This window comes from Hordeum vulgare, chromosome 3H (genome assembly GCF_904849725.1).
Source record: "Hordeum vulgare subsp. vulgare chromosome 3H, MorexV3_pseudomolecules_assembly, whole genome shotgun sequence".
NCBI lineage: Eukaryota > Viridiplantae > Streptophyta > Magnoliopsida > Poales > Poaceae > Hordeum > Hordeum vulgare.
The window spans coordinates 77428059-77447691 of record NC_058520.1 but is presented as its reverse complement, the minus strand read 5'-3'; the positions used below and the strand labels follow the sequence as shown (position 1 = coordinate 77447691).

Genomic DNA, 19633 nt, shown 5'->3' with positions numbered 1-19633 from the left:
CAACAGCCAACTGTTCTGCTCAAGAGCCAAAGTTCACCATTGCAAAACTAAATAAAACCGATAGGTTGGATATGCAGGGGGGGGGGGGGGGGGGTCCTGGTAGATATGATATGATCATCTAAGAGTCCCCACACACGTTACAAATGTTGAAGCCAGCCCAAAATTATCCATGAACCCAAAAAGTTGCTGGAATGCAAAGATGCAGAGACAAGTGTGATTATGCACGCAGACATTGTCTGACGGAACAAAATGAGGTCAGAGTTTTTTTTCATAACTTTAGAAGAGTAGCCAATCCAAGACCTATGTACTTACTTGCATTTCTTGACAACATTAAAGATTATCTGTGGGCATCGCACAATTTGCTGAATCATTTTCCACTTACAACATCAATGCCTGTATTAAACAACGAAAATGCTATGAACATCCCTAAGGCCAATGTATGAAAACAAAAAACACCTAGCACGCATGGCAGCTCTTCCTGCAAGTGCCATAGTAGTCTGGACTGCCAATCATAAAGACTGGATTCCTGTCGCATTCGCCGGCAGCGGCCCAACTGAAGCAGTTATCATCTTCATCGGTGCAACCATCATCCTCGGATTCCGTCGAAGGTTTTGATTTACCGATCTTGCTTGCATGCATGTGTTTTATGGCAAGCCATTTCTCCCCTTCCACGACAGGACAGGACTCGTACTGACTGTCCTTGTCGGCGACTCCGTCAGGCCTTGAATTGAACAGCAGAACTGCGTTGCCCTTGACAGGTTTCACAGCATAACCAGCACATGCAGAAGGTGTCCCTTCCTTAGCTTGAGTATCCTTCAGCTGTGCATATATATATTTTCATTAAGATTATATCCTTTTCAGTTAAGGAAAGAACATATCAATGTTAAGTGTGCCTAGTCATTCTGACAAGGACTTCTTCTCACACGTAGGCCAGTGTGATAACGTCGTTACCTCGGATCTGCGGAAAACAGTTTCACCGCCTTGCTTGATATCAGAAAGATACATGAAAATGGTCACAAGCCTATTGCCACCACTGCTCGATTGAGTTTCATCATTGTTATGGTCACTTTGGTTTGCTCCATACTTCAAAATCTGCATGCTCTCTCCATGCTCTGAAACCACTAAGAATGTCAACAGCCAGACACCTAGCAAGCAATGCTATACAGAATTAGAAAAGTGTAATCGCAAGGAACAAGCGATACCTTTTGGAATGAAACTCCATAATGATATCCTATCTTCAATCTTAGAAACAACTATGTCCTTCACAAGAAGTACAAAACATCAATATTTAGAAGTAGAACAGTTCAAGGCTTAGTAGTAGACTCTAATTCATCTCAATTTATAAAGTTAAACGTCTATTATGAATCCAAAAGAATGCACGTTTTCTTCACAGGTTGCAATATCAAGAAAACAATAATTCTGACCTCATTTAGTTGCATATCTATTTATTCACATGGGTAACAGTTAACACACAAGCATTATATACAGATGAAATGACAGAAGATTGTTATGTAGAGGGATTCAAGGTTTGTTTAATTCTGTATTTCTCTGAGTACAGTTTCTGCATGGTTACCAAAGAGCCAGTCATGAAAATATCATAAAAGCAGTATGTATGCTCACCTTGCTATCAGCCAGGCGAAATATGAGGCCCGCATCACTATTGTTCTCGGATATATTTGTAGCACCATCAGTAACAAGTACAGATGACCCTATCTTACCATGCACCTGCAATAATGAAAACATGACCTTCAATAACACGCTGCAAGCCATTTTTTTCTTTAAATAACTTGAATGCAAGGACTGAGCTGTGATATAGATGATGGGATAAATTACCATAGATACCAAGTGGTCACACTCCATGTGAGAGAGAAAACCTTCATACAAGAAGACCCTAAATTAAGGTAAGAAACTTGGGATTTGTCCACACAAAAAGAAGTGAGCATCTGAGTACACAACTATAAGTACAGCAGATCTTTCACGCACCACACATTCTTTTATAGAAAATGCACCACAAATTCATGGTACCAAATGCTTAACTGCTAGTACATAGGAAGTCAAATGAGCTGTTGTTTATAGTCCAGCAATAAAGTTACACATCATAATGAGGTGATGAGACAAACCTTGGATGCCACGAGAGTCGCTTTGATTTGGAAGGGTCAAAATCAACATGCGAGCTTGGAGACCTCGGAGTAAATGAACCATCTGTGGAGTTTAGTAATTTTGGTTGTGCAATATCCAAACCAAACCTGAAAAGGGTAATAATTGAATTTCACCTCAATATCTTCCATGAAGGGAACATCATACGATTGTAATTGACTTTCGGGAACTGGACCTCGACCAGTTGGCTAGAGGCGGACGTGCAGGTGTACGGTCAGCCCACCACCTGCGTTCGAGCACTGTGCTCCACAGGGGGTGCCACATAGTTGCCTCTCCAAATAAATAAAAAACCACTAACATTTGGCGCGTGTTGAGAAAAGAAATCTAATATACCTCTACATTACTTGGCTCTTTCTATAGCTGATTTTAGATTTGCATTCTACTTCAGTGGGAATTGATAAGACTAAATTGACGATGTAAACTCTGTGATCATCAAAGTATATAACCCAAGCTAAAAGCCAACAAGTAACCTAATGTCAGTTGGCTAGAGGCACCTGTGCGGGTGCACGGCTAGCCCACCATCCGTGTTTGAGCGCTGTGCTTCACAGGGTGTGCCTCATGGTTGTCTCTCCTTAAATAATGAAAAGGCAGACGTTTGGCGCGAAAGATGCCACATGCATTTGGCTCGTGTTCGAGGAAAAGTTTGTAATACTTCCTCATTAGAACTGACTTGCCCCTTTCTGTGGCTGATGTTAAACTGACATTCTACTATGATGTAAACTGCCTGATCATCTTTCACTCAAGCTTCAGGCCAACAACCAACCTATGACCAGCTAACCCATTAACACAACCAGTCTCTGGTATTGCAGAGGCAAGACTGTGATCAAGACTTCAATGGGCAGGGTTGGGGGACTTCATGGGTTGTTTTGTTGACCCTGCATTTACTATTGCAGAAACAGAGCTACCCACATCAACAGCTACTGAACAAATCAAACCATAACTCAACAAAGATCCAATCCTAGAAACTGAATCAAGCTAGGCAGACACATATCATCCCGAAGTAGAAACACATCCTGGCCTACTGGGACCTGGTTACCCAAATCCAACCAGAGATCCCCACAGGCACATAGTACATCCGAGGGATGGAAGAGCAAGAGGGGCTTACCCGCGAGAAGAAGCCAGAGTAGGGGGCGGGGCAAGCGATAGACATGCTGCCACAAGCAGCACCAGCAGGGCTCCTGATCCAGATCCCATGCTTCTTCCCCGTCGGCTCTCGAGGACTGCAACTCTTCCCCCCGGATCCAGCCCCCTGCAAGTGAACAGATCCGCATATCTCTCGTCTCACTCTCTCTGTAGTCTTTTTTTTAGGGGACTCTCTCTGTAATCTGTACTGTAAGCCATCGAGCGAGAAACGGGGCCCAATGGGCCGTAAAGCCCACCGAAAACACAGACAGATGTCATCGCCAAAAAAAAAAACACGGACAGATGGGCAACAACAGTGATAACAAAAGATGATATATTATGGGGATAGATAGACAGACAACGACGCAGGTTTATTCATACGAATTACATAGGATTTGTATGCACGGATTGCACAACAATTGGAATTATACAGCACAGATAAATACTAAATACCACCACGGTAAAGTTATTAACTTTCAGACGAAATCAATCAGCCCCACCCATTTTTTGTTTGTTGCTATGTATCAGCAATGCCAATCATCTGGTATATGGGGTATGCGACCATGGTGGGTGGACGGCTGATCGATCGGTCTCAGTCCTCCTCGTCCAGCCAGTCGCCGTAGATGCCGGCGATCTTCCCTTGGCTCATGAGCATCAGCCTGTTGGGCTTTTTGCCCCCGTTCTCCTCGGGCATCGTCTGCCCAAGACGATCACGGGGAAGCACCGGCGGGTACGGGTACGCCCTGGCGGAGCCCGGGGCGGCGTAGCGCGGCCCCGGGGTTTGCCTCGCGGGCGGCGTCGCGCTCCCCCAGTCGTCCGTCAGCACCCTCTGGTCCCCGCCCCCGGTGAGGCGAATCGCGTGACCTGCACAAGAAAATCGAGGGCATGTTTCGTTGAGATCCCGATCGACGCGGCCGGCCATGCACACGTGCGCGATCTAGGTGGATAGCTTAGGGGGGGAGCGGGCATACCAGGTGTCGCCGGCGCGGCCGCGTGGGGGAAGGCGCACTTGTCCCCGAAATGGCAGGCGCCCGTGTCCCTGAAGTTGAAGCACACCTTGCCGCCGCCGTTGACAAACCTGCCGCCTCCGGCGAAGGCGTGCGAGGGAGGGGGGACCGGCGGGCGGAGCTCGGCGCGGCCGTGCGCGAAGGTGCAAGCGTCCTCGTACATGCAGCGGCCGGTGACCTCGTACTTTTCGCAGAGCCTGGTCTTGAAGTAGAGCCTCTCCGGCGGCGCCTCCTCGTGCTGCCCCTGCCCGTCCGCCTCCCCGTTCACCACCACCACCGCCTCCACCGACCGCGGCGGCCTGCCCGAGGACAGCACGATCACGTCCTCCGCCCAGCGGCGTGTCGGGGCGCCGTTGAAGGCGTTGGCGGCGGCGTGGTCCTCCCCCTCCATGGCTACTAGCTAGCTGCAGGCCGCCGGACTAAACCCTAGGTTAGCGCAGCGCCGCAGCCGAGTAGACAGATTCGAGTGAGGAGGAGCGGGTGTGGAGAGGGGCTGCGAGACGGGCACCGATTTATAGCGAAGGAGCGGGGCTGTGGTTTCTGGGGGCGCCGGCCTCCGCCGTCGGGGCCGGGTTGGAGGCGATTAATGCCTCCCAATCTGTCCCTAGCCTGGCCGCGTGCTACTGCTGGCTGTGCTACTGAGGATTTCGCGAAATTGATTGCGGGTTTCAGTTTCGGTTCGCATTCGAGGATGGAGCGCCGCGGTGCAGTCCTCTAGCTAGCTTCGATCGGGGCGTGGAGATGGAGGTGGTGGTGGTGCATCGAGATCGAGGGCGTCGGCGAGTTGGGCCCGAACGCAGGGCTCAGGGCACGTGAGCGAGAACTGCGACGGCCTTGGGCCCGTGTTGAACGGTCCTCAGATTGCCCGAAAGCTCGCAAGGGCCCTGCCCCTGCGGTCTGTCACACTGCTTTGCAAAGCAGGGCAGAGTGCAGGTTTTGCCCAGAAAGGAAACAAGGAACAAACGAAGCAGCTGGACGCAGGAGTCCCATTCCTGGCAAATCCAGTGAGCCTTTTTGTTTTACCAGAGATATTGACACGGTAAGGTGTTTGACCACCACCTTGGGGTAGAAGGAAAAAAGGTTGCAAGAGTTTGCTCAAGAAAAGAAAAAATTACTACTCCCTCTAGATCTAAATACTTGTTATAAAGAAAGTAGTTGTTAAGGCATCGCATCACCTAAACCGTAGAGGTAATTTGCCTCCGTCCCTAACCATCGATGCTACTCCCTCATCATAATATAAGATCGTTTTCCATGCTAACACAATATAAGACCGTTTTCAAGCTAAGGGACGAAGGGAGTACTTTGATTGGTTGGACACCTTAACGTATATAATAATCTCTCTTTCCAAAAATTTCAGGCAACTACAATTAACATTTTAAAGAAGGGCTTCCCATAATAGCCAGCCTTAAAAAGAGATTTCAAATCAATCCGAGTCCGAATCGGAGAACAAGCAATGCTAAGACGTGTCGAACAAGTAATGCTAAAAGGATGGTAAAAAGACAATTCGATGCGACTATATGAAGCATTTCAAAGAAGAGCTTTCCCATGGTAGCCGTCTTTAACAAGAGATGCCAATTCAATCTGATTCCGACTCAGAGACCACTCGTGTTGAGACATGTCTAATAAGTAAGTGATGTTAAAATTAGATATTTAATTTGCATCTAGAGAGCACATGCTCCTGCATGTCAAAAATGAATTTTACAAATGTTAAAAAAATGAAAAAAAAAATAGATGTGTTGGTTGTCACACCCAAATGGTACATGCAAATTTGCATGTAAAAAACTTAAGCATTTTGACACGTGCAAAAAAAACAAGTTGAATGTCAAGTGTTACCTTCAAATATTACACTTAATTTTGTTTTTTTTCACCAAAGAAGCACCGCTATCCCATATGACATGAAATTGTCAAGCAACAAAATATAGAAAAAAAAATCATAATTTTTAAAATTTACTTAAAATTTATTTTGATTTTACTGTTCATTAGGGAGCATATGCTCTCTGAAGCCAAAAAATCCGCGTCCTGTTAACTTGACTTTAGAAGATAAATCCAGGCAAGTATAACAAATATTAAAAAGAAGAACTTCCCATCATAGCCACCTTTAATAAGAGATGCCAAATCAACTTGTTTCCGATTTCGACTCGGAGACCAATGATGTCGAGATGTGTTCAATATGTAACCTAAATTGACAATAGAAAATAATCCCAATCAACTATAGTACATACTTCAAAGAAGAGTTTTCCATGGTAGCCAACTTTGGAAGAGATACCAATTCATTTGATTTCTATTCGGAGAACAAGTGATGCTGCATCTCCAACAAGCAATCCTAAAAGGACGGGAAAATATAATTTCATGCAACCATATGAAGAATTTCAAAGAAGAGCTTCCCATGATATCTACTTTTAACAAGATTTACCAAATCAATCTGATTTCATTTCTGACTCAGAGACAGTGGTGTTGAGACATGTCTAATAAGTAAGTAATGCTAAAATGGAAGTAGAATATAAATCAAGGCAACTATCATCAATATTTAAAAGAAGAGCTTCCCAAAGTGTCCAGCTTTAATAAGAGATACCAAATCAATTTGTTTCCGTCTTCAACTTAGAGACCAGTGATATTCCAATAAGTAATGCTAAATGTCAAAAGAAGATATGTTCAAGCAACTATAGTAAATATTTCAAACAAGAGTTTCCCATGGTAGTTAGCTTTAATAAGAGATGTCAAATCAATCCGACTCCGATTCGGAGAACAAGTGACGCGGAGACATGTCCAACAATTAATGCTAAAATCCCAATAAAAGATAATTCTATGTGAGTATATGAAGCATTTCAAAGAAGAGCTTCTCGAAGACCAGTGATGTTGAGACGTGTCTAATAAGTAAGTGATGCTAAGATGACTTTAGGAGATATTTCGAGGCAAATATAGTAAATATTTCAAAGAAAAGCCTTGCATGGTAGCCATCTTTAACAAGAGAAGCCAAATCAATTTGATTACGATTCCAGCTCGAAGACCGTGATGTTGAAACATGTCCAATAAGTAACGTTAAAATGAAAATATAAGATAATTCCAAGCCACTATAGTAAAGATTTCAAGGAAAAGCTTCCTAATGTAGGTAGATTTAACAAGAAATGCCAAAATCAATCTGACTCCAAATTCACAGAATAAGTGATGTTGAGATGTATCCAACAAGTAATGCTAAAAGGACAACTGAAGATGATTCCATGCAACTATATGAAGAATTTCAAAGAAGAGCTTCACGTGGTAGTCAGCTTTGGCAAGTCATGACAAATCAATCTGATTCTGACTCGAAGAGTGGATACGAGTGATGTCTAGACATTTCTAATAAGTAACTAATGCAAAAAATGACAATAGAATATAATCATAGTAAATATTTCAAAGAAGAGATTCCCATGGTAGCCAGCTTTAACAAGACATGCCAAATCAATCTAACTTCGATTTTGACTCGGTGACCAGTTATGTTGGGACCTAATAAGTAAGTAACGATAAAATTATAGTAGAAGATAATTCTAGGCAACTATAGGAAATATTTCAAAGAAGAGCTTCCCATTGTAGCCAGCTTTAACAAGAGATGCCAAATCAAATTGATTCTCATTTCGACTTGGAAACCAGTGATGTTGACATGTGTCCAATAACTAACCTAATAGGCCAATTGAAAATAATTCCAATCAACTATAGTACATCCTTGAAAGAAGAGTTTTTCATGATAGCCAACTTTGAAAAGAGATGCCAAATCAATCCAAATTTGATTCAAGAACAAGTGATGCTGGGTGTCCAATAAGTAATGTTAAAAGGACATGGAAAGATAATTCCATACAATGATATGAAGAATTTCAAAGAAGAGCTTCCCATGGTAGCCAACTTTAACAAGACATAGCAAATCAATTTGATCCTGCTTCCAACTGAGAGTTGAGTGTTGTTGAGACATATCTAATAAGTAACTAATGCTAAAATGTAAGTAGAAGATAAATCTAGGCAACTATCGTCAATATTTCAAAGAAGAGCATCCCAAAGTGTCCAGCTTTAATAAGAGATACCAAATCAATTTGGTTCTAACTTCAAATTATAGACCTGTGATGTTGAGACATGTCCAATAAGTAATGATAAAATGACAAAAGAAGATAATTCCAAGCAACTATACTAAATATTTCAAACAAGAGATTCACATGATAGCTAGCTTTAATAAGATATGCCAAATCAATATGACTCTAATTTGAAGAACAAGTGATGCACAGACATGTCCAACAATTAATGTTAAAAGTCTAGTAAAATACATTTATGTGCGACTATATGAAGCATTTCAAAGAAGTGCTTCTCATGACAGCCAATTTTAACAAGACATGTCAAATCAATCTGAACTAATTTCGACTCAGAGACTAGTGATATTGAGATATGTCTGATAAGTAAGTAATGCTAAAATGATAATAGAAGTTAATTCCACGCAAGTACAGTAAATATTTCAAAGAAGAGTTTGCCATGGTAGCTCTTTAACAAGACATAGAAAATTCTCTTTCCAATTCAACTCGGAGAGCAGTTGTGTCATGACATGTTTAATAAGTAAGTAATGCTAAGATGATAGTAGAATATTATTCGAGGCAACAATAGTAAATATTTCAAAGAAGAGCTTCCCATTGTACCCAACTTTGACAGGAGATGCCAAATCAACTTGATAATGATTTTGACTCGAAGATCATTGATGTCTAGACGTGTCCAATAAGTAGTGCTAAAATGATAATAAAAAATAATTCCAAACAAATGAGTATATATTTCAAAGATGAGATTCCCATAGTAGCCAGCTTTGAAAAGATATGCCAAACCAATCCAACTTTGTTTCGGAGAACAAGTGATTTGTGTGTCCAACCAGCAATGCGAAAGGGACGAGAGAAGATAATTACATGCAACCATATGAGGCATTTTCAAAGAAGACCTTCCCATGGTATCCATCTTTAACAAAACATACCAAATCAATCTGATTCCGTTTGTGACTAAGAGATCGGTGATGTTGAGACATGACTAATAAGTAAGTAATGCTAAGACGGAAGTAGATGATAAATCTAGGGAACCGTCATAAATATTTTGAAGAAGAGCTTCCTGATACGTCCATTTTGTATCATGCTTTTATATTTATATTTGTCGCATTATGGACTGTTATTACACATTATGGTACAATACTTATGCCTTTTCTCTCTTATTTTATAAGGTTTACATGAAGAGGGAGAATGCCGGCAGCTGGAATTTTAGGCTGGAAAAGGAGCAAGTTTGAGATACCTATTCTCCACAACTCCAAAAGACGTGAAAATAAGCGAGGAATTATTTTGGAATATAAAAAAAGTACTGGACGGAAGAAATGCTGGAGGGGAGCCACCAGGAGGTCATGAGCCTGCCAGGCGTGCCCCACCCCCCTGGGCGCGCCTGGGGGGCTCGTGGGCCCCCTGTTACCCCTCCGGCTCCCATCTTCTGCTATATAGAGGGTTTCGTCCCAAAAAATCAAGGGAGAGATTTCGGGAAGAAACACCGCGGCCACGAGGCGGAACTTGAGCAGAACCAATCTAGAGCTCCGGCACGGCCGTCCTGCCGGGGAAACTTCCCTCCCGGAGGGGGAAATCATTGCCATCGTCATCACCAACACTCCTCTCATCGGAGGGGAATCATATCCATCAACATCTTCATCAGCACCATCTCATCTCCAAACCCTAGTTCATCTCTTGTACCCAATCTCCGTCTCACGACTCCGATTGGTACTTGTAAGGTTGCCAGTAGTGTTAATTACTCCTTGTAGTTGATGCTAGTTGGATTACTTAGTGGAAGATCATATGTTCAGATCCTTAATGCTATTCAATACCTCTCTGATCATGAACATAATTATGCTTTGTGAGTAGTTACGTTTGTTCCTGAGGACATGGGATAAGTCTTGCTATAAGTAGTCATGTGAATTTGGTATTCGTTCGATATTTTGATGCGTTGTATGTTGTCTTTCCTCTAGTGGTGTTATGTGAACGTCGACTACATGACACTTCACCATTATTTGGTCCTAGAGGAAGGCATTGGGAAGTATTAAGTAGATGATGGTTTGCTAGAGTGACAGAAGCTTAAACCCTAGTTTATGCGTTGCTTCGCAAGGGGCTGATTTTGATCCACCAGTTTAATGCTATGGTTAGACTTTGTCTTAATTCTTCTTTCGTAGTTGCGGATGCTTGCGAGAGGGGGTTGATGATAAGTGGGATGTTTGTCCAAGTAAGGACAACACCCAAGCATCGGTCCACCCACATATCAGACTATCAAAGTAGCGAACGCGAATCATATGAACATGATGAAAACTAGCTTGACAGAAATTTCCATGTGTCCTCGGGAGCGCTTTATCTTATATAAGAGTTCGTCCATGCTTGTCCCTTGCTACAAAAGGGATTGGAACATCTTGCTGCACCTTTGTTACTATTGTTACTTGTTACCCATTACGAATTATCTTATCCCGCAACTATCTGTTACCGATAATTTCAGTGCATGCAGAGAATACCTTGCTGAAAACCACTTGTCATTTCCTTCTGCTCCTCGTTGGGTTCGACGCTCTTACTTATCGAAAGGACTACGATAGATCGCCTATACTTGTGGGTCATCACTTCCCACGGTAACTAGATTTAACAAGAGATACTAAATCAATTATATCTCGACTTCAATTCAAAGACCACTGATGTTGAGAAGTGTCAAATAAGTAACGCTAAAATGACAAAAGAAGGTAATTCCAAGAATCTATAATAAATATTTCAAAGAAGAGATTTCCACGGTAGCTAGCTTTAATAATAGATGCCAAATCAATCCGACTTCGATTCGGAGAACACGTGATGCGGAGGCATGTCCAACAAGTAATGCAAAAGTCTGATGAAAGATAATTCCATGTGACTACATGAAGCATTTCAAAGAATCTTCTCATGACAGCGAGCTTTAAAAAGACATGCCAAATCAATGTGATTCCGATTCCGAGTCGGAGTCGAGTGATGTTGAGACGTGTGTAATAAGTAAGTAGTGCTAAAATTATAGTAAAACGTAATTCTAAGCAACTATAGTAAATATTTCAAAGAATATCTTGCCACAATAGCCAGCTTTAACAAGATATGCCAAATTAATCTGATTATGATTCTGACTCGAAAACCAATGATGTGGGGATGTGTCCAATAAGTAATGCTAAGGTGATAGTTGAAAATAATTCCAGGGAACTATAGTAAATATTTCAAGGAAGAGCTTTCCGTGGTAGCCAACTTTAACAAAGAAAGGCCAAATCAATCCGACTCCAATTAGGAGAACAAGTGATGTTGAAAAATGTCCAACGAGTAATGCTAAAAGGATTGTAAAAGATAATTCTATACCACTATATGAAGAAATTCAAAGAAGAGCTTTCCATGGTACCAAGATTTAACAAGACACTAGGGGGTTGTTTGGTTTGCGCCCACGTAGGCCTTGCCAGTCGTGGACTTGCCAAATAATTGGCCCAAGATTTGGCCACTCATGCCCTGCCAAAAAGTTGGCTACAAATTGAACGAAGGCTATTGTTAGGCACATCAATTTTTTGGCCTCCAACCAAATGAGCACCAAAGTTCGGTCGCCGATCAATTTTTTGGTAGGGCGTCTTGGGGCAGTAATCGAAACAGACTCTAGATGTCCCATTGCGTCCTTGGTGCAAAGACCACCAATTACAACTAAGAAGCCAAACAACCTATGAACAACATGCTTTATGAATGATCCGCAAAGGAGAAAAAATTAAATGCAATGAGAAGTTAGGTAAACTGCGTGAAGGAAGTTTTTATTGAATTCTTTGTAAATGGTTATTTTTGTATTGCATTTGCCTTGTATATTTATTAATGTCATATAATGATGATCATTGCATATGGATTTCCTTGGCAATACATGCGCCATTTGCCTGAGCATGCGAACTGATTCTAAAATTGTACATCGTTGTTTGTTACATATGGATGTAGCACTTTTTTTCAAGATATGGTCTTTCTTAATTTTGAAACCATAAAAATAATTGTGATTGTAAATGGCGATGCTACGGAACCCATAAAACAAATGACACAACACTGAACAAACAAAGAGTCACATAAAAGACAGGCCAGGGCAACCCAATAGTCAGGTTGATAGAAATGCCGACCCAATCCCAGAAAATAACCTCAACCATTAGAATCATCCATGCAACACACGAGCACATATGCATGTAACAAAACAACACACATGCACACTCGACCGAACATGCAACCTTAATACCATACAACATCTACATGGACTGCCTTGGCTTAACCGTGGGGATCCCTTTGGCTTCTTTAATACAACATCCAACTCCTAGATGTCGTCGGGAAGTCCTACATGGTAACTGAAGAAGGTGCCCCAAGTAGACTCAACAGGGTTCGATAAATACATCTTGTTTGGTAGCTAGGCCTACCTTGATGACGAATTACGTCTGAGTTGGTCGGTCATTCCCAACACACAATCCAACCCGTTTCAGGGTGACGACTGAATAAGCCGTTGAGCCCGCTACTCAGAGGGTCCATAATGCATGGGTTGAGGGCACGCCCGAGGCCACCTCATGTGCAGCCCGTTGTCCTGTGTTGTACCGCCTCTTGCATTGGTGATGTCCGGGTACACACAATTGGGTGAACTATGTGTCTTCATAATATATTGGTGGCCCACACATGTTGTGTTTGCATATTCGTGCGGTACGCTCGAGATTCAAATCAATTCCGATGCGATCTACACGCCGAAACAAATCTTCGTCCTTGGCGCCGCCATCTTTGTCATGACTCAACTAACCACGCCGACGAGGTCTAGGACTAAGCCCGAGGTGAGGTTGTAAAGATCGGGCCAGCGTATTCATCAAAATCTACTTCGATCTCAATAGATATCATGGAAAATCGTCCGTGAAGCTCGGGGGCTCAACGTCAACATTGCCCTCGCGCGTACTTGCAGAATTCTGTGGACAACGGATTCATTTTGGTCGTCCCCGCCTCCTTGGGCAACACATTGATGATTGCTTCGGTGGGATTGTGCATACTGAACCCTACAATGACCGTGTAAAAAAAATTCATAGTCCGATGAAGCAATCTCCGTCAATCTAAGATATACGGGAGCCGTGTCACACCTAGGCGGAAATTCAGGCTAGTTCGGGGCAAAGAGTCCAGCCTTCCCCTCGGATATCTATTGGAAGATCGAGTTGTTGATCTCCCACAGAATTATCTTATCAAGAACATCTTAAAAGTTGAGCTTGATGTGACGGTGCAAACTCCAAAAAACACATGATAAGTGCATCAATTTTTGGATATGTTTTCTGCATAAAAATAAATCTGACCCGAGTTTATCTCACATACTACTACTACATGTATTCTAATTAATTCAAGTGCAAAAGACAGAAATCCATGTTTTTTTAATGCATGAAATTTCTCAAATTCACAATAAAATTTAAATCCATAAACTTTTTCAAGTTTGCAAACTTTTTTACAAACCCCATGAACTTTTTCGAGTTTTTGATTTTTGTTTCAAACAAGTGATCTTCTTTTTGAACTCATGAACTTTTTAAAATCCATGCACGTCTGTTTTTATTTCCCTTTTTCAAAAATTAAGTTTTTTTCTTGAAAAGTCAATGATGAACGGTTAACTGATCAACAATTGGTCGATCAATGGTGGACCGTTATGACCGATCGACATTGAACCAAGTGACCCGAAACAAACTGCCCTTTGTGAGCTAGCTCTTTGACTTGTTGTTAGGCCGGTCCACGTAGCCGAGCACGTGAGCGTGAGGGAGCATAGGCGACACTATAAGGGCTTGGAGGAGGTCTCAAGCAAGGGCGATTCCAATCCCCCGCGTAGGTTGAAGGTTAGCGACCAAACGCACACCCCGTGTGATTGGACCGACCCGTTCATCTGTTTTGCATTCTTTTTTATGTGTGTCTTCTTTTGTTTAGTATTTTTTACTCTTTTTATTTTCCATTTTAAATTCTGTATTTATTTATTTTATTTTATTTCCTTTTTCGTACTTACGAATTCACAATCTCTTAAACAAAATCGACAACTCTTTTCAAATCATGTACAATTTTATAATTCCTATTTTTGAAAGTCAACAACATTTTTTAAATTTGTGAACATTTTTGTGATCTCAAGACATTTTTTGAAAGTGTAAATATTTGTTTAACTTATGAGCATTTCTTAGAAATTCATGAACATTTTTGGAAACCACATTTTTTTGCAATTCATGAACATATTTTGAATCAGTAAACATTTTTCACACTCGCGAAATTTACTGAAGTAGTGAAATTTTTTTGAACCACATGAACATTTTAGCAATTCATGAACATTTTCTGAAAGTCTTGATCAATTTTTAAATCACAATATTTTTAGAAATTCATGATTTCATGAACATTTTTTGAATTTATTATTTTTTCAATCCATGCTATTTTTTAAAATTTGAACATTTTTTGATTCTTCAAAATTTCATAGATTTGTGAAAAATCTATTTAATTCACGAACATTTTTTAAATTCATGAATTGCTTTTTCCATATTCAGGAACACTTTTTTGAATTTACAAATGTATTTCATGTACATTTTTTGAACTTGTGATCATTTTTTTTCAAATTCATGAACATTCTTAAAAGTTTCATGAACATATTTTGAATTTATTTAAAAAATTATGAAAACAAAAAATAAAATAGGAATGAAAGGAAAAAACGCGCAACGCCACACCTTGGCCGACGAAAAGCGCGCGCGGGGAAGCGAGGGGTGCACTATTTGGTGCTAGGTGTTGCCGAGGTCGTGGAATAGTAGGGGATCTACTATTTTACACGCGATCGACGAGTAGTGACCTAGCGGATACACTCTCCTTCCCCAATGCATGCTTTTCAACCGGGTCATATGTGGGTGTGGCACCCGTGTTTCTTTCTTCTATCAGGAAAAGAGTCTGTGTGTTGCAACGGGTGAAGAAAAATACCAAATCCCCCAACCCAATAACCATTAGTCAAGACCTCCAAAAATATTCACATCCTTTTATCAACACATGACATCCCATCCTTGTTGTCACTTATTCGTGAGTCCCACCCTCGCAAAACGACGGCCATAGTGCTCAAGCAATCACTACGCATTTGAATGTTGTCAATTCTAAGCGTCTTTTTAGACATAGATGAAAAATCTACTTTTTTTCCTCTAAGGTTTTGGCGAGGCATGCATGTGTGATTATAGATGGTTTTCTTTGGTCTCCAATCCTGATTTTGTGAGGTGTTCATTTCCTATTTGGATCGACAACAGTATGAAAGAAAGATGAATCATGCGCTAATTATTAAAGTTGCACCCAAAATAGCATTTCCAAATGGTTCATACATAAAATAACATCATATTTAGTTTTTACATATTTTTCTAATTAAATTTCATATATAACATGTTAAATTTGGAATAAGAGTTTAAAAGATATATGTACTCACTCTGTTTCAAAATAAGTGTTTAACCTTATTATAACTTTATAGTAAAGTTAGTAAAGTTGAGACACTTATTTTTAAATGACGAAAGTACTCTTAAAAAGTTATTGATATGTATTGTGGGTTAATTAAACCTACTATTAGGGGTTTTCTCTAAAAACAAAAAACTGACTGGAAATTTGCTTGGGTGTTGATTACCGTACACATCAGTGTGTTTTCTGCAAAATCAAAAATCTAACTTAAACTTTACTGCGGTTTGATTAACAAAAACATGAGGGGGATTTCTACAATATTGCATAACGGACCAAAAATACATATTACCTTTATTAGTAGATATAAAGAAAATTATTTGGGGTTTAAAAGAAATTCTGAATTTTAAATAATAGTTGACATTTAAAAAAAGAACAAATTTTCAGAAACAATGTTCACGAGTTCAAAAAATTGTTCTCGAATTCTAAACATGCGCGCGGGTTCGAAAAATGTTTTGGAATTAAAAGAGATTCTCGGAATTGGATATAATGTTCATAATTTCGTATTATTTTTATGAATTAAAGAAAATGCTCATGATTTTGAATGAATGTTCGCGAATTGAAAATTAATTATAATAATAATATTATATTTATGAATTAGAAAATGTTAATAAATATAGAAAAATTGCAGATTAGAAAAATGTTTATGAATTCGAAATAATGTTCAAGATTTACATATAAATATTTCTCAAATAAAAAATTCTCATGGATTTTAAAATGAGTTCCCAATAAAAAAAGGATTAAAAAATGTCTGCATATTTTGAAAAATATTGACGGGTTTGGAACAAATGTTCACAATGATTTACGAAATTTTCAAATTAAAATTGTCCAAGAATTGAAAAAATATAATGCTTTAAAAATATATTCATGACTATGAAAAATATTCATGATTACATAAAATGGTTCACCAATTCAAGCAATCTTATGACTTAACTATTTCAGAAAAATGTTCGCAAAATACAACAAAAGTTGTTCAGAAAACGAAAAATTAAAAATTAAAAAATGAAAATAAAATAAAAAAATGAACATGAAAAGGAGAAAATAAATATTGAAAATGAAAATTAAATAAGAGGAAAAAATAGAAAAGGAAAAAAGGAAAAAGGAAAAGGAAAAAAGGAAGGAAAATACACAAAAAGAGAAAATAGGTATGGGAAGGTTCTAAAACCTTCCGAAAACCAGAATCATGCTCGTTAGGTGTGTCTAAAAATGTATGTATGAAGAGCTGATACTTGTGATCTGCGTTGGGTTTTTCCTGAAGTGGACCGGTTAATTGCAGCATAATAAGGGTAAGTATTTTCCTTATTTAAGAAACCAAGGTTTATAGAACTAATATGAATATCAATCCTCAATCGTCTTTAACGACTGTACACAAAAGAGCAAACAAGCTGCACCCAACGCGGGGTCAATCCCCTTGATCTCGTTATTTCAAGAAAATGAGGTGTGTAGATAATTATAGAGAATTGCAACATAAAATAAAATACAAATAAATGCAGTAAGGTAAAGATAAGTCTTGAGAAGCGGCAATTTGGCTCCCGAGCTCAGCTGCACGCGCGTCGATGAATTTTTTTTAAAACAGTTCTAGAAAAATTCAAAACATGCCAATTTTTTTTGTGCGGTAGATAATTTGACGCCTCAGGTTCGCTCTAAATTTCAACTAATTTGGACATTCGAGCAGCTCTCAGCAAAAAAAACAAATGAGCGTGTGTAAAAAAGGTTAGCTGTTCACGAAATGTTCTGATCCGCTTTATCTTTTTTGCCGAGAGCTGCTTAGATGTCCAAATAAGTTGAAATTTGGAGCGGGTCTCACGCATCAACCTATATACCACACAAAAATTTGGATTTTTGTTTTTTTAGTGTTTGTTTTGATTTTTTTTTACCGAGAGCAAACTTGGATTTTCGTAAGTTTTGTGCATATATAAGAGAGTAGACCCCGGGGTCATAGTGTTCTCTAGCGACATCTCTCGTGAAAGAAACATACGGTGGGTAAATAAAATACTACTGGGCAATTGATAGAAAAGCGGATAGCTATGCGATTTTCATTACAGTGATTATGTGTATATAGACATCATGTCCATAAGCAAATAGGTCGACTTCTGCGTGCACCTACTACTGTTACTCCACTTCAAGAGCGCTTCTATGCTTGTCTCTCTACGTATTAAGGTCATGAAAAACTGAGTAATGCTTGTAGAATGATGACATGATATAGACAAACTAAACTCAATTAATATGAATAAACCTCATTGTCTTATTTTTAGTAGCAACAACACAACGATGTATCTTGTCCTCTTCTATCACTGGGATATAGAAACCCGCCAGGTTGAACCCACTACAGCGCACCCCTCTCACTAGAGAAATATCAAGCTACTTAGCTAAATCAATTCAACAGATCAGAGAGATTTACGAAGTTATGATGATCATGCAAATAAGAATCATAATAATTTCATAGGAGACTCAAATACTTTACATGAATAATCTGAATATAAACACACAATTCATCGGATCCCAACAAATACACCACAAAATAGTGATTACATAAGATAGATCATCGCGGGAATCACAGTGATCTTAGCCATGAAGAACATATATATAGAGAGATAGACATCTAGCTACTATCTACGGACCCGTAGGTTTGTGGTAAACTACTCACACATCACCATGGGAGCAACAAGGTTGATGTAGAGGCCCTCCGTGATTGATTCCCCCTCCGACAGGGCACCGAAACAGGGATCCAAATGAGATCACAGCAGAACAGATACTTGCGTCGGCGGAAAAAGTATTTCAGGTGGCTCTCTGGTGTTTTTCTCATGAAAGATAATTTATAGGAGTGAAGATAGGGGTGGAGGAGCTGGGAGGTGGCCCCAAGCCATGAGGGCATGACCACCCATGGGCGCGCACTATTGGCTTTGGGGCACCACGTGTGCCCTCTAGGCTTCTTCTGAAGCTTCCACGTCTTATTTTTATCCAAACAATCATGAAAAAATTTCATTGAGTTTGGACTCTGTTTGGTACTATTTCTCCGAAAAAGCCAAAAACACATAGGAAATATCAACTCGTACTGGGCACTGGTTAATAGATTAGTGCTAAAAAGGATATAAAACAACAAATAAATGCATATAAATCATCCAAGATTGATAATATAATAGCATGGGAAAATAAAAAAATATAGATATGTTGGAGATGTATCATAGTACTGGAAATATGCCCTAGAGGCAATAATAAATCGGTTATTATTATATTTCCTTGTTCATGATAATCATTTATTATCCATGCTAGAATTGTATTGAATGGAAACTCAGATACATGTGTGGATACATAGACAACACACTGTCCCTAGTGAGCCTCTAGTTGACTAGCTCGTTGATCAAAGATGGTCAAGGTTTTCTGGCCATAGACAAGGATTGTCACTTAATAATGAGATCACATCATTAGGTGAATGATGTGATGGACAAGACCCAAACTATGAACATAGCATATGATCGTGTCAGTTTATTGCTAGTATTTTCTGCATGTCAATGTATCTGTTCCTATGACCATGAGATCATGCAACTCCCGGACACCATAGGAATACCTTGTGTGTATCAAACGTTGCAACGTAGTTGGGTTTCTCTACAGGTATCTTCAAAGGTGTCTGTTGGGTTGGTGTGAATCAAGACTGGGATTTGTCATTGTGTATGATGGAGAGGTGTCTCGGGGCCCACTCGGTAATACAACATAATAAGCCTTGCAAGCAATGTGACTAAAGAGTTAGCCATGAGATCTTGTGTTACAGAACGAGTAAAGAGACTTGCCGGTAACGGGATTGAACTAGGTATAGAGATATCGACGATCGAATCCCTCGCAAGAAACACACCGAAG

General features: G+C 39.9%; 2 protein-coding genes across 4 annotated transcripts; both read right to left on the bottom strand.

Moving 5' to 3' along the window:
* Nucleotides 1–250: 250 nt before the first annotated feature.
* LOC123443040 (probable prolyl 4-hydroxylase 6) lies at nucleotides 251–3438 on the bottom strand. Of its 3 annotated transcripts, none has more exons than XM_045119264.1 (7): nucleotides 3263–3438; nucleotides 2121–2246; nucleotides 1834–1891; nucleotides 1621–1725; nucleotides 1203–1260; nucleotides 952–1112; nucleotides 251–819 (listed from the first exon to the last, which is right to left on the bottom strand). In XM_045119264.1, the coding sequence occupies exons 1-7, from the start codon at nucleotides 3349–3351 to the stop codon at nucleotides 457–459; spliced, it is 960 nt and encodes a 319-aa protein (XP_044975199.1). In that variant the 5' UTR covers nucleotides 3352–3438; the 3' UTR covers nucleotides 251–456. The 3 variants fall into 3 exon arrangements, with proteins under 3 accessions (XP_044975199.1, XP_044975201.1, XP_044975200.1); XM_045119266.1 differs by having other exon boundaries at nucleotides 1834–1874; nucleotides 3263–3351; XM_045119265.1 differs by lacking the exon at nucleotides 3263–3438 and adding an exon at nucleotides 2274–3242 and having other exon boundaries at nucleotides 1834–1874; nucleotides 2121–2202.
* A 171-nt stretch (nucleotides 3439–3609) lies between these two features.
* On the bottom strand, nucleotides 3610–5053 carry LOC123443041 (zinc finger CCCH domain-containing protein 1-like). Its single transcript, XM_045119268.1, has 2 exons — nucleotides 4251–5053; nucleotides 3610–4143 (listed from the first exon to the last, which is right to left on the bottom strand). The coding sequence occupies exons 1-2, from the start codon at nucleotides 4675–4677 to the stop codon at nucleotides 3872–3874; spliced, it is 699 nt and encodes a 232-aa protein (XP_044975203.1). The 5' UTR covers nucleotides 4678–5053; the 3' UTR covers nucleotides 3610–3871.
* Nucleotides 5054–19633: the final 14580 nt, after the last annotated feature.